This window comes from Lepisosteus oculatus, chromosome 12, assembly GCF_040954835.1.
Source record: "Lepisosteus oculatus isolate fLepOcu1 chromosome 12, fLepOcu1.hap2, whole genome shotgun sequence".
NCBI classification, from domain to species: Eukaryota; Metazoa; Chordata; class Actinopteri; order Semionotiformes; family Lepisosteidae; genus Lepisosteus; species Lepisosteus oculatus.
The window spans coordinates 12,561,098-12,576,226 of NC_090707.1; the positions used below are offsets into that span (position 1 = coordinate 12,561,098).

The 15,129-nt window shown below is 37.2% G+C and overlaps 1 protein-coding gene across 3 annotated transcripts in view; it reads right to left on the reverse strand.

Moving 5' to 3' along the window:
- The window catches only part of LOC102691429 (activin receptor type-1C), a 42,694-nt gene that overhangs the window by 13,080 nt on the left and 14,485 nt on the right, over nucleotides 1–15,129 (reverse strand). For 2 of the 3 annotated variants that reach the window (XM_069196236.1, XM_015358779.2), the window contains exons 2-3: nucleotides 13,769–13,993; nucleotides 1,118–1,366 (exon numbers count right to left, since the gene is read on the reverse strand). In XM_069196236.1, coding sequence (XP_069052337.1) covers nucleotides 1,118–1,366; nucleotides 13,769–13,993 — 474 coding nt within the window. The remainder of the gene's footprint in view (nucleotides 1–1,117; nucleotides 1,367–13,768; nucleotides 13,994–15,129) is intronic. The other variant, XM_015358781.2, reaches the window with a different exon arrangement.

Here is a 15,129-nt window from a genome sequence, read left to right on the forward strand (position 1 = left end):
ATGGAGGTGATGGGACTAAATACTGTCCCAAAAAAGACATTGTGCATGATCAATGTGGCAACTTTATTAATAAATCAGATTGTTCTGATTCACATGTTGAACGTACTACAACCAAATACATCTTTCACGTGAAACTGAAAAAGCGTTCACGCATAAAATGTCACATATTTCCTTGATTGCATGTGGAAGGTATAGTTTCAGTGTATTTATCGGGATGTGCTATAACTCTGTATTATTTAAGATGGCATATCAACTCTGCATTTGTAACAGGGCAATCTGAGTCTCATACATAGTCATGATTATCCAAGGTCAACTTAGAACTGCAATGTACTAAAAAGCTACTTCAGTTCTCACAGAAGTACCACTAGTGCACTTCTCAAACTATACAATACCAAATTATTACATCAATGACAGGGTACATTCAGGACATCCATGGGTAATATGAGCAGAGCAAAGCCAAATGGAACAGGGTCCTACATACAACTTCAGATGGTAACTGCAAGCATCAGAACGGACTAGTAACCCAAGAATCTATCTGCCAGGACGTCCATCCATTGATAATGTCCTATCCATTGTCCAGAGGTTATGAGAACATAGAGTTCATGACTAACTGACTTAGCAACTTGCACAGAGATGAAAGACTGGAGTGTATACAATGTCTTAGGAGTACAGTGCCTTCTTCATTAATCTGTGATTGAGTTACACTGCTGTACATCTTATATTGTAACAATACACTACTTTTCTATTCCATGTGTGGTTTCTTTTCTGGGGCAGTATATACAGTATATACAACATAGACATGATATTTCTAAAATAAAGTTGAATTTAAAGCTGCAATATATAATAATGGATGGATATTTCATGTTACACAATTGCTATATAATAGTATAAAGTGGTAACACATTATGCAAACCATAATGATAAGCATACAGAGGTTATCTAATAAACAATCAAAACAGTGTTATGGCTGGAAAATGATCTCACAACACATTATTCGGAGATTAAGGCACTCCACTAACAACTTAAATCATTTATGGTAGTGATGTCTGTGTGAAGTGTGCATTCTGACAATATGTTACAGTACAGTGGTACTAACAAAATAATTAGCTTTACATACCAGATCCAGATCCTGATGTGGTTAGGTCAAATATGAGATCTTTCAGGGACTTTCCAGATGACATTACATTTCGATCAGACAAAGCTTCTTCCATGTCATGCTTTTTAGCCTTGCTGTAGGTGCATCTCTGCCGACCGTGTAGCGTGCAGATTCCCAGGATTATCCCCAAACACAGGAGGCACACCGGAACAATGATCACAGCAGCCAGCTCCAGTGCTCCCCACTTGGATGGAACCGATGGATCTCCAACTAAAGTCAAGAAAACATGCCTTTTACAGAAAAAGCCAACTGTGTCACGACCATTTAAAATCTTTTTTTTTTTCAATTCACAGATGAAGAATAAATGGACACATTTTAAGTTCATTTTCTGTCAAACAGTCAAATCCAGTCCCAACATCCCTTAAACCTTATGAATACTGAAACAAATGCTGGATAGAAGAATACTCACAGGAGGCCTAACTACTTATCAGGTAACAATATGAGCCACTTATCCTCGTTTGTCTTGCTGTTACTTATAGCTGCTTCCCGCTTTACTTCAAATGATGGACTCTGAACATTCTGCCCTCATGATCAGGCTGTCATCTCTCAGACACACATGCTTGAGCCAATAACGCAATCTTTTTTGGATGCCAATCAACAAACCGCTAAAACTAATTAAACCCTTGTCTGTGTCTCACTTAATTAATAACACTGTTATTAATTACTAGCCTTTTTATCTTGGATTTCTTTCATCAGTGGTGAAAGTAGCCCTGATCCTGATCACAGAGCGAAGTCAAATGACACTGTGTTGCATGATTTTTCCTGAGTGCACAAGACAAATGCAGTTTCCATTAATATGTGGATTCACTTGTACAACTGTTATCTAACAGTAACTCCTGCACCCCCCCCCCCCCCCAGCATGCATTGTCATAGTTTAGGTTTTAATTGTCTCAATATCAAAATGTTTTTATGCTCAATACCATGCATTTTTCATTTCTTTTCAATTAATTATTCTTCATCACTTTCTCGCACTTCAGGGCTCATATGACTTGTTCATAGTAGAAAATATATAGACTGCCAGCTAATGTTGATACTTGTCAATAGGCTAAGAAGCCATACTTGGTACATCTCCTGACAGGAAGTGAACAAGTTCATCCACAGTTTAAAAACACTGCAACGGTCTGGCTCTCAAGTGAACTCAACCCTGTGGTGAATGAAAGTGAAGAAACTGAATACTACTTTCCAAAAGATGCTGGTTCATTTTCTTCGGTAGACATAAGATTTGCTTTGTAAAGATAATGTTTCAGGAAACTATCATAAAGTGGAAAAAGCTAAAAAAAACAGACTGGAGGGGAAGGAAAAGAAAGTTGGGTTAGTATGCTAGGGTGCACTGTTAGGTTGCAAAGGCCATCAGACATTGATATTAGTAATGATATAATTATGCCATCTAGTGGCTTTCTCTTTCCTAACATGTCAACAACAAACAAAGAATGAAATTGTATATGAAAATATACAAAAGTATACAAAAGTAAATCATGTACGATGGCCAATTCAAGAGACCGACATGAGCTAGACACATAAAAAACAGAAACCAAACAGTTGGAAGTGGGTAAAATGTCATTACTTTGTATCAAAACATTTTTTTTTGTTTTTTACAGTCTAACCGGAAACACAGCAAATACAGAAATATGTAACAAGTCATAATTTAGACAAACACAACACATTTAAAACAGAGGAAATACAGGTACAGTACATCAATTTTGTACATTTAAGGACCATTCAGTTCTTGGAGAAAAAAATAAAAAGAAGAATTAAATCTTAATACTGCAGTATGAAGAAATACAAAATACGTAAATGAACTCTATACACTAATTGTTTTGAGAGTTTGCCAAATGGGAAAACAGCCTAAGTACCAGACAAGCTGTGTTGTAAAAATTTCTCAACTTTTGAAATATGACTGTTGTGTTCATACTTAAGGCACAGAAAGCATAATGATATTTGAAATAAAGCAATATTTAAAAGAAAATCCATGTGGTTTGTTAACCATCAGAGCTAAGATACAAAGGTATTATACAATTGTTCTTGCTCTCTGACCTTAATAGAATGTCTATCAGACATTCCAGCATACAATCTGTCATTATATACTATAAAAAATCTTTAAATAAATCAGTTTCAGCTCTTCTTCATCTTTATTTCTTTGTGGAAGCAAAACTCTAGTAAAAAATGTTAGGCAGCAATAATTTCTAACCCGCATGTTTTTCAGACCCATCCATTTCAGAACACTAACCTATTGAACAATCAAATGGACCACATATCACAGTGTCTTAGATACTAAACACCAGAACCAACCTTAAAAAACATCAACTAAGTATCCTCATGAAAATGAAGAGCACATTGAAAACATATGTGCATACCTGGTAATTACGGCGTGTTACAGATATCCTGTAATTTGCATTTTATTTCTGTCCTTGTCCTTTCTGTTTGATAAGAAGTCCGATGCAAGGACACTCTGACAGGATTTAATCTCACACAAATCCTGACCTGTAATTCTTGAAGAACCTGTGGCTATGCTTACATTCTAAGTATATTTCCATACACTTTCGATTTAGAACAAAGTAACATCTGTAGAAATTTAGATGCTGGATGTTTGCATTACAGATTCTAGACAAAATGAATACTGTAAGGCTGTCAGAGTGTACTTACCATGGACATTAATTACTGTACCAGCAAGAGAAATGTTCTATAATCCATCTATCACCAGAAAAACAGCGTACTGCAACAGGGCATGAGGCAGGATGAGAGTGTACCAAACCTTTGGACAGGATACGATTCTAATCTTTTTCAAGCCAGAATATCTTTGGAAGTTGAGAGGAAACTGGAGCACTCAGGAAAATTACATTTGTGTTTTTACATAGGTTGGGGAGAACATAAAAATACCACACAAAAAAAACCCAGGCTGGAATCGAACCTAGTGCCCTAGAGAGGCAAGGCAGCCGTGACACCTGCCAAACACAATGTCAGCCCTACGAGGTTTTTACACACATGCCAATAAATTAACACAGAGGTACATTGCCTTGCAAAAGTATTCAGACATTTCTCATTCTGTGAAAATGAAAAATAATGCTTACATGTTGTTTAAACTTGCTATTGTATTGAAAACCTGAATGCTCAAGCCGAAGACTTCTAAGTGTAACATAAGTTCCAGAAAATGCCAGCAAAAACTAAAGAGAAAAAAAAATTAATATGCAGATTTCATAAGCATTCAGACCCGTGAACTCAATAGCTGGTGGCAGCACTTTCAGCCGCAAGTGTTTTTGGGAACATTTATACCAGCTTTGCATACTGGTTTGCTGCAATTCTGCCCATTCTTCTTTGCAAATTTTCTCCAGCTCTCTTAAGTTGCTTGGGGATCACTTATGGACAGTAGCTTTCAATTCTTCATACAGATTCTCACAAGAATCAAGCATCAAGTCAATCAAGGCCATTCACTTTCTTATTCTTAGGCTACCCCAGTGTATCTATGGTCTTGTGCTTTGTGTCATACTACTACCGAAATGTGTATTTTTGCCCTAGTTTTAAGTTTTTAGCTAACTGAAGCAAGTTTTTCTTTATAGTATTACCCGATGCTTTTCCACATTCATTGTCTCTTTAATCGTAACAACCTTTCCAGTCCCTTGCTAAGCAGAAACATTTTCACAGCATGATGCTGCCACCACAATGCTTCATTGTAGAAATGATCTTGACTGGGTGATGCCCAATGATGGTTTTGCATCAGATATAATGCTTTGCAAATACACCAAAGTTACAACATTGTGTCATCTGACCACAAAGACATATTTGCAGTTCATGTGACAAATAATTTAAATGATCTGTTGCAAACTGCAGCGGGGATTTAATATCAGTTGCTAGTTTGTATAGTGAAGGATGTTGCTCATGAACATTTTCTTCCATTTCAGGCACTGAACTATATAGCTCTTTTGTTAACCTCACAGTGGCATCCCTCACCAGTTATCTCCTTGCCCAGCTGCTCAGATGACTGTGCTCACAGCCATATTAAAAGATTTGATGTTTTGTATAACTGTTTCAATGACTTTATCCCTGACTCGCTTTGAAAGCTACTTAGTCTTCATGGTTGAGTCTTTGCTTTTAATTTAATACTTGACCAACAACAGGTGTTTTTATTATGAAATTGTGACAACCACTATTGTGGTTCAAAGGTCACTTTAACTAGCTGTATGGCTTGTTAAAGTAATTTTGTGCATGTAAATCTAAGGTTTGCTACAGCATCCTTAGCATATGAACACTTATGCAAACTTTTCCATTTTTTATTCATATTACAGTACTTTTCAATTTACTTCTTTTTGTTTTGCTTTGAATGTGTGTAGTAAGTTTAGTATATAACATACTTGTAGCCAGTTTAGTACGTAACATACTAATTCAAAGTGTACTTCAAAGTGTCATGAATGCATGCTTTCAAAAAACAAAATGTAAAAACTGTACAAGTGTCTGAAGGCATTGGATTTAGCGAAAGACTCCAGTTGTATAACTTTCCCTTACTGTGAAACAAGCCACATTTTATTAAAAGTTTTTGTTAGGTAAAACCTTATATTGAAATATCACAGATAACATGACAATTTCATATATCAGTTCTTTAAATCAACTTTCTTTATCAAAATGTAACCCCGAGTTCAAAACATGTATTTACTCTTTTACAAAGTCTGTATTGCAAAGTACATGTTGAAAATGTGAAAACAATCAACTTAGAGTGTTTCGAAATGTGTTTTGCTTCTGCACTTTTCCCCAAAAGCCCATTTAAAATGTCCTCAGCCAGCTGGAGCTGAGTAGATCCCTCAACAGACCAGTTACTGATCCACTGCATTAGCAGGTCATAAGCACAAATTCCCTGGAGTGCTAATACCTACTTTGGAGATGCAGATAGCTTCCAGACACAATGAGTCTATGTCACGAAAATGAGCTCAATATAAATTTGGGAATCAGTGTGAACACTTCCTTCTTAATATGCTGTAATAACACCCAGTAGCTGACAAGGGCAAAACCTGGCCATACTAGATATAAATTCTGTACTTCTGTAATTCTGTACTGCACAGTATTTCCCTTTAAATTTAATTTTTTGAAAAACCTTTCACTCTTCAACAAATCATACCATGAATTCTATAATAAAAAAGACTGAGACAATACAACTAAAGGCTGAAATGATAGCACATATAAGCAGAACTCCTTGTTCTAAAGACCTGAGGTGAAAGTTACTGTTACAGATAACAGGGTTTTCTTGAGCAACACATTAGCTATCCTAGACATGTAATACATTTCTAATCTACAACTGAATATATATATAAAAAGTGATCCACCAGTAACCTACAGTTTATCTCTTAACACACACCTGAAATGTTACATCACATCATATTTTTATTTATTGAAAAAAAAATTAAATTTAAAATCTTTAAAGATGCACTGTTCTTCCATTCTATCTCTGCATATGTGAGCACAATAGGTCATATGCTGCATGAATGCTTGTGATAATTCAATAATTCCTAAATGGAATTCAATTTGAGTATTCAATTAAAAATTAAATGCAGTATTAACATTTTGTCTTTTTTAGTTTCCACTTCCTTTAACAGACAATTGTCCATTTTTATGGCAGTTCAGAAAAGCAGGAATACTCATTCTTTTGCTCAGTATTTATTGCCCAACAGCTTCCATTGCCTTTAGTTAAATTAAAAACAGAAGTGTCCCTCACCAACAAGGTAGGTACTGAATGTGTATGCTATATTAGTTTGTTTTTTTCCCAGAAATGTTTTTTATTATTTAGAAATGCCAATATGCCCTTTGTACGGTAATTGTCAACTGTACATGACCCCTTCACCCATGAGGGCAGAATGAAGAAATGCAGATTGCCCACTTACTGAGCCTTTCGTTATCATCCATCATCATTCATACTGCAGCGCTGCCTGGAGTAAGGGTTTGTGCCTCACTGTAACTGCAAGCTTGCAGGCACCTGGGAGGATGAAGGTACAGAGCCCAGGCCAAGTAATGCCAAACCTATCTCAGCAACACTAAATCACTGCCTGAGGAATCCCTGTGCAGTCGAGTAATGACACGACCCAGGCTCAGACTGGCCATGTGTGGATCACATTACTTAACCCACCAAACGCTCAGAAGGCCTGTCTTTACCAGCTGGGCCACTAGGCCGGCCCATAAATGAATGAATCCTGACAATGGAAGTGGTTTTAATACTACTTGCATTTACAAGATCAAACAATTTAGTGTTTTCACTTCAGGGGGATGACAGTTCAATCTTCATTGTATGAACACAAATATTTCCTGGGAAAATGAGAAAGGAAAACAAGGATGAAATGTCCTCCTCTCGTTTAAGTGCATTTATCTGAGTGACTGATGGTGTATCACTGTATTTTAAAGGCCATTATTTTGCTAGATAATTTGTAATAGCTGAAATTCACAGTTCTGACTGAATACCTATATTGGTGCTGCTTTCTTGCAAATTTATTTTAAAGGAATTATTTATTATCAGTAACAGACATACAATCCTGAAGCCTGATTTAGATAAATCTCAGAATCCCAGCAGGCAATATGGGCCTTGCAAGTGCAATCTAGTACTTGGATCAATGGACACATAAAAGAAAAAACATTTAGTTTTGGAATTCGAATTGGTTGACCCGTAAGTGACACTATTCTTTCTAGACCACACTATATATGGTGACAGGGGACATGTTCTTTAGGACTTGGTGATTACTTAATTAAATATCCTATGGCCTATTAGGAGTGCCAAAAGTGTGTAAATTCCAATGCCAAAATCATATTTAGGTATTTCTCAATCATGCTAGCCTAAATATCCCTTAGTTCAATTTGCTAAGTCATTCCCAATGTCCCCACCACAGCTGTAAAGTAAGTTACACTAAAACAGGGGTTTCATGTACAAGATACATATGAAGTTTTCACACCGGAATACTGTGCTATTTATTTGTGGACACAAAGCATACTTTTCAGAGCAGCGTTTACAAATTTGAAAAAAACAGAAGTAGAACAGGTGGCATACTGGAGGTTTTGGTACTTGCTTAACAATGTAAAATAAATGCTAAATATTTAAGCATATTCTCTGGGTTATTTCTCTGTCAACCCAAAATGACATCACATTTTTGGGGAACTGTTGGCTCGCACAGAATGTGTGCATGGGTTTCAATGTATCTCAAAGGCTGAAATGGCAAACCTGGGGAAACCAAAGCTTGTTATCCTGTACTGCTAAACACTTGGGAGAAGGAAGAAATAAGGACTCCAAGGATACCATGAAAACCATTTTACCATTCAATATCTTGTAGTGATGTCAGAATTACAGATTTCTGTTTGAGTTTATATTTCACCACTCTTCACTGTGCTGGTCCTGAAATAGCGACACAAAAGAATTAGCAAGAGAGATGCCTTGATGTGATGGAAGTGCCTTCTGCTATTTGTAAAAATGCAGCTCATTCTAAGTCCTCTTCTGAACAACATCAATTCAAAACATCAACTTGATCCACAAGCACACTGTGACCTAGAGAAGGGATCCTCAAGGGTACTGCTATCACATGATCAGTTGCTCAACATGTCTTAAAAAACTGCAGTATGTATTTTATGCTCTTTCGAAATCTATTATCCTTTACTAAGGGATTTAACACTGGAAATTACCAAGAACAATATGTAATTCCTGACTATATCCTGTGAACTGCTTTATGAATATGAGACTGATTTGTCAAAAAAAAAACGTTTTGTAAATGTCTGAATCCACTTAATACTGATAAAATGATTGAAATCCTGTGTATTGCCACACTTGGAAATGGTTTATTAGTCATTTTTTTATCATGTATGAGTGGAAAGTTGCACATTACTCTACATTTTATTACATATACTTTCTTTTGTTTACTCTTTAGAAACATGGGTTGTTTACTAATTGTAATGAACTTTGCTCGTCATCAATAACCTATGAATATAATGGTGATTTCTAGATACTATATTCCCCAAATTTTGCAAGTAAGAATATTGGCAGGGGGAAATGTGCTACAGGGTGAATTGCTGGCTTAATGCATCTGTATGTTAAGCCTGAGGAAATTACATTGATTTCAGCACCATCCAGTAGAGCATTATAGAGATGGGTGTTACTGACTAATGAGTTTTGTGATCAATATGACAAAAGGTCAAGAGTTAAGCCCACTTTGAAGTGTTTGGGACAGTTCCCAAATTGACAGAAGATTTTTTTATTCAATCCACTGTACAACCATCCATTTTCCAAACTGCATTATTCAGTATAGGGTAGAGAGGCAGCCAGTGCCTAGCCCAGCAAGCAACAGGTGTGAAACAAGATACCAATCCATCACAGGGCACACGTAGACAAAAAACACACACAATCACACCAGGGCCACATTTCCCAGAGGTCTATATGTGGACTGTGGGAAGAAACTGGAGCACCTGGAGGAAACCCACATGGACAAGGAAAGAATATACTCCACACAGATAGCACCCCAGAAATTGAACCCATGGTAATCACTGCTAAACCATGCTACCTCATCAATGCACAATAAAAATCATTATTCTTTTTTGGATTTTTCCTTATCTACAAGATACTTAGTTGCAATCTAAGTTGCAGGTCTATTAAAATGTGAATTGATTCATCAAAAAGTGTTCCCTACAGTCCCCCAAATGTCCGAAATTGTATATTATTATTGATGTTTATGCATCGGTACATACAATCAATTCAGTAACCAGGGAAACAATCATTGGAACGGAGAGGAGCTGCTGACGACAATAAAACTTTAATTTGATCCCTGCCGCTTCACCCACACCACAGGGAAGGCAAACATTTCTAAACTCGGCAAAAGAGTCTCACTTTGTTCCCAGAAAACTGAGAGTTCTCCCTTAAATGCACAAACTCAACGCATTTTTATTCCGAGCTAAAAAACGTCTCATCCTGTGGATCTCCTATATGAAATTGATTATTCCTCCAATATTTCACTGAAGTAATGGTGCAGATGAATTAGTAGCATTGTCTGCAAAGGATGCAGCATTTTCACGATCTGATCAAATCACCCCTCCAACATTTTTTAAATTACAAATTGAATTATTTATGAAGCAATGTGTTGACTCAAACTAATCAGTTTGACTCACTACATACACTAGACACTTGCGTACTGACATCTGCTAGTAGGTACGGGTCCAAAAACATTTTTATTAGTATTTATTTTTCTATTTAAAGGAACCGGTAGACCATCATATTTGCTCACAAAGCAGCCAAAATTACCGTCACCTTGGTGATGGTAAATTGGCAGGAGCAAAACATCCAACCAAACTATACGGACAATGATCAGAGGGATTTTCAGACATAAAAAAACAGAAGTTCAGGTGGGTAGCTGCGTCAGCATGCGTAGGCTGCAAAGGAACAAGTAATAGGTTTATTCCATGCTGAAAAAAAGAAGAAAGAGAACACAACGTTTCGGCCGTGGAGCCTTCTTCAGGTGTGAGAGAGACAGGGCAGTAGGCAAAGGTAAAGTAGCGGGAGAACAAAGGTTGGGAGGGAGGAGGAGTGAGATGCTTGATTGACTTCTGTAAAAAAACAGAAGTCAATCAAGCATTAAGGACCTTAAAATGCATTCTTTTTCATTAGTTAGGATGTCTCTCACACTGCAACAGCCTGAGTCAAAACCAACCCTCACAACCCTCACCCCAACACCCTTTCTAAACGTCTCCATTTTACAGGATGAACCCTAAACTGGCACCTGTCTCCTAGACCCAACAACCATTTTATGCAGCTGACCAGCTCACCTACGCAGCCCTCTTGACCCTTATCCACAGCTTCCATCCATGTCAAGCACCTTTTGCAGCAACAAGAAGCAATATCCAGCAGGAAATACAGTACAGCCACACAGACGTGAGCCCTCTGGCCTCTTCCTCATCACACATTTTGTTTGTCCAGCAATTTCACTTATTTGCAATGCTTTCAGAAAGGACCCTGCCATTTACACAGGCATAACAGGAAGAAGAATAGCCTGTTTCTGGGAACATGTTGCTACAGTATAACGATGATTCAATCGCAAGGCAACAGCTCTCCTTTTTACCTCTCCTCTACCTTATTATGCTTGGTCATGTTCTTTCTGAGTGCATCCTTGTTCAGGGCTTCTAATACTCTTATTCCAGAAAGACATCAGAAGCCAAGATTTTCTTCAAAGTAGGATCACACCTTGCAGTAGTTCTCAACTGGTTGACTCATTTCTTTTTAAAAGCTCTCCATTCATTTGCAGAATTGTTCACACTTTTCACACTCACCCCAGATTTCGATTCATTCTCCCCAGCTGCGCCCATTCTCACCTGCTCATTCTTTTGTTCTTCTGTCCTTCAGATCCCTCCAACACTTTCTCTCGTTCCCTCAGTCAAACAGACAAAACTGCTTTTTTACTTTCTTTGTACTTTTCAGCATGAAATTAACCTCCACTTGTTGCTTTGCAGCCCATGTGGTTAAATGGTTGCTTGAACATTTTTTAAAGTGCTTTTTTAAAAATTGATTTAAAGTGAAGAGCTGAAATTGTCAGGGAAACCAACTAGCTTAAAATTAAAATATTCCTTGTAAAATCAGTGGTATTATAAAAAAAACACTGGTATCTTGTAGTCTTCACATGGAAGATTTTAATTTGAAATTCTATTAAGGTCACAAAAAGAGCAGAACTGATCTAAGACACTGGTTTCACAGCCTCCCAAAAATTTAGGATGTTTATTTAAAAAGGAAACGCGAGTCTCATAAAATATCAGACGCACAGCAAATCAGGGGTTAAAATAAAAAAAAACAATATAAAAGCATCTGCATGTTCTGTCACATTTTTGTTACATATATTTCACTTTGCGAAGACAGACCTGCCAATCTTGTGTGACACCATTTTGATTTCTTTGACCAGAATGAAAAACATACCAACTGCTTCTTGGAAAAAATGGTATTAAATGTCATGTAATGACACTGGCAAGGCAGTGAAAAGCAGTGGGAGGCTTTGAAACCCTAATTCCAGTGTTTTGGGACGATAACAGTGAGATATCTCCAATCACATATCAGTTTATATTTCACTAAAGCTTTAGACATGCAGTAACTGGCATGAAGACAGCAGGCTAGAGTTCATCCTAAATGAAAGGAACAGCTGCACAAATGAAAAAAACAGGACACCCACACACAAGGCACAACTACAGCAGCTTCTTGCCACTCTCTCCTCAGCCATTCCTTGTACAGCAGCATATTGCTCTACATTACAGCAATTCAGTCTGCTCACAACAGGCAAAAACAAAAGCAGAGCTCTCCTAACAAACTGTCGACCAGGATCATTATGCAGGTTTTGCATAGTTATTTTAAATAATCATAAATATTTGTTAAGTAATGATAGGCACACTGTGGCAGCATTATTTGCAACTCAGTGGTAAGGTGAACCTCAAGGTCGAAAAGATTAATATTAGGTAAACAGGACAAAATTGTATTACCTTCCTCAAGTTAAGATGTATAAATCAACCATAAAAAGTACAGATTCCAAAATGTGTGTATAGAAACGTAAAAACACAAATGAAGATTGCACATCTTAGAAATGTTTGTTTTACAATATACATATAATGAGCTTCTTGTGAAAACTAAGGGAAATTGAAATCCAAAGTTGACTGAGATCAGCCTCCAGAGCTGTCTCGGTATATTGTAAATGATGTCAAAAGAAAAAATCTAAAATTTAAAAGCATAAAATGTAACTGTGTGTTTTATCTGCAATAAAGAAAGATCCATCAAAATTTAAAATAAATAGACAAATGAGATTTAGGTGGGCTACACAGAAGAAAACAGGATTTATATTTCATTATTTACCATGTTGTTAACCTATTCTCCTCACAAACTCATCATAAATGCATACAAAATTCTTAGAAACCACACAGATTTTTCATTTGAAAAGGATGCCGTCAAACCTTACTTGCCTTTATTTTTACAACTGACATTCAACTCGATATATCAATGGCCAGCAGCCATATCACCCTGCAACTCACAACTGGCAACCCACTCAAGCTCTCCTGGGAAAAACTAAGGTTGCTGCTGGAAGAGGTGTTAGTGGGGCCAACAGGGGGCGTTCACCCTGCGGTCTGTGTGGGTCCTAATGCCTCAGTATAGTGACGGGGACACTATATTGTAAAAAGGCACTGTCCTTCGGATGAGACGTAAAACCGAGGTCCTGACTCTCTGTGGTCATTAAAACTCCCAGGGCGTTTCGAAAAAAAAAGTAGGCGTGTAACTCTGGTGTCCTGGCCAAATTTTCAATTGGCTCTTACCAATCATGGCCTCCTAATAATCTCCACCTATGAATTGGCTTCATTACTCTGTTCTCCTCACCACTAATAACTGATGTGTTGGTAGCGTTCTGGCACACTATGGCTGCCGTCACATCATCCAGGTGGGGCAGCACATTGGTGGTGGTGGTGGAGGGGAGTCCCCATTACCTGTAAAGAGCTTTGAGTGGAGTGTCCAGAAAAGTGCTATATAAGTGTAATGAATGGTTATTATTATATAAAAGCACTGCCTTTACAATCTAATCAGAGAGGTAGGCAAATCCCCCCCAAATCGAATTAATAAATTGCAGGCAAACTGCGAAAAAGCCTTACCTCGGGGGAGCTGGAGGGTGACATTGTTGCAGAAGTCTGTGAAGCAGCATTGCCTCTTTGACACATTCCTGGAGCTGTAGCAGAACACCTGGCCTTTCATCTCAGAAGGAGAGACACAGGACTTGGCCACCTCTTCCTTGCCATTAATGAGCATCACAGAGTTCCAGCAGGCCCCCTCTGTTTCACAAGTGTTGTTGGCACAGACATGGCAAACACACTTGAGGGCTGGAACACACACACAAAATATATTTTTCCTTAATCAATTCAATTAAATATTGTGTTTCAAATAGCTGTTTTTCCACACAAAGGAGAACTCCGAATCCCTTGACTGCAAACTCTTTCCATTCTTTATTAGGCTCCACTCAGTCCCATTAGTCATAATGGTTCTCTACAAAATCAGTTCACTGTGCTGTCATTTTCTTATGGCTTTGATTGAGACGCTGCTTAGAGATGGGGTCTACTAGTGTGTGAGGAATCTATTGGTTCCTGACAAAATAAGATTAAAAAATAAACTCAGCCAAAACCGTATTTGTTTAAAACTGGTCCAGTGTTACAAGGAATTCATAGCTAATTTAGATTAATGAGCCAGTTTTAAGGCATAAAAAGTGGTGAATAAATGAAGGATGTTTAAGTCCAGAAAACAGGGAAGTGAGGTAGTTATAATGATCTGCATTTCTAAATTGCATTAGTCACAGCTAAACATGTTTTAGGGAGTAATAGTTGATTGGCAAAGAAACATACTGAATTATTGATCGCTGAACATCATCATCAAGAGACACCAAGGAAACAAAGACTGAAAATCTCTATTATTATGCATGTTGTACACCATTTTCAGTGCAAAAGCACTACAAAATTAAATAAAAAAAGAAAATAGTCTGTATCCTTTTAGCCTTCACCAAAAAATTGAATGTATATTTATTTTGGGGAGCCTTTTACGCTTTTTATACAAATGGTTCCATTCATCACTTTCCCGACACTATATACTTTTGATGACAATCAAGATTAATTTTAAATTCTTCAACACATTTCTGCCATCATTTTATGAAGCATGAGGCTTTCCACATTGTGTTGTTTACATAAACCTACCTTAACAAAACAATGGAGAGATCACCCACCTTAAATAACAATAATACTCCTTTTAGTCTCAATAAAACAATAAAAAAAAATATTTTAACCAGAACTGTATGTTGAGAACAAATTCTCATTTGCAACAGCAACCTTGCCAAGAGGCTTAGACTAGTTTCACACAGAAAACAAATCAGTGAAAAAGAACAATCAATAAAATATAAAGGACCCCACAAGACATAATGTAACAGAATGCTACAGTGTTAACAAGTGCAAGTGTCAGGCAGAAAAGATTT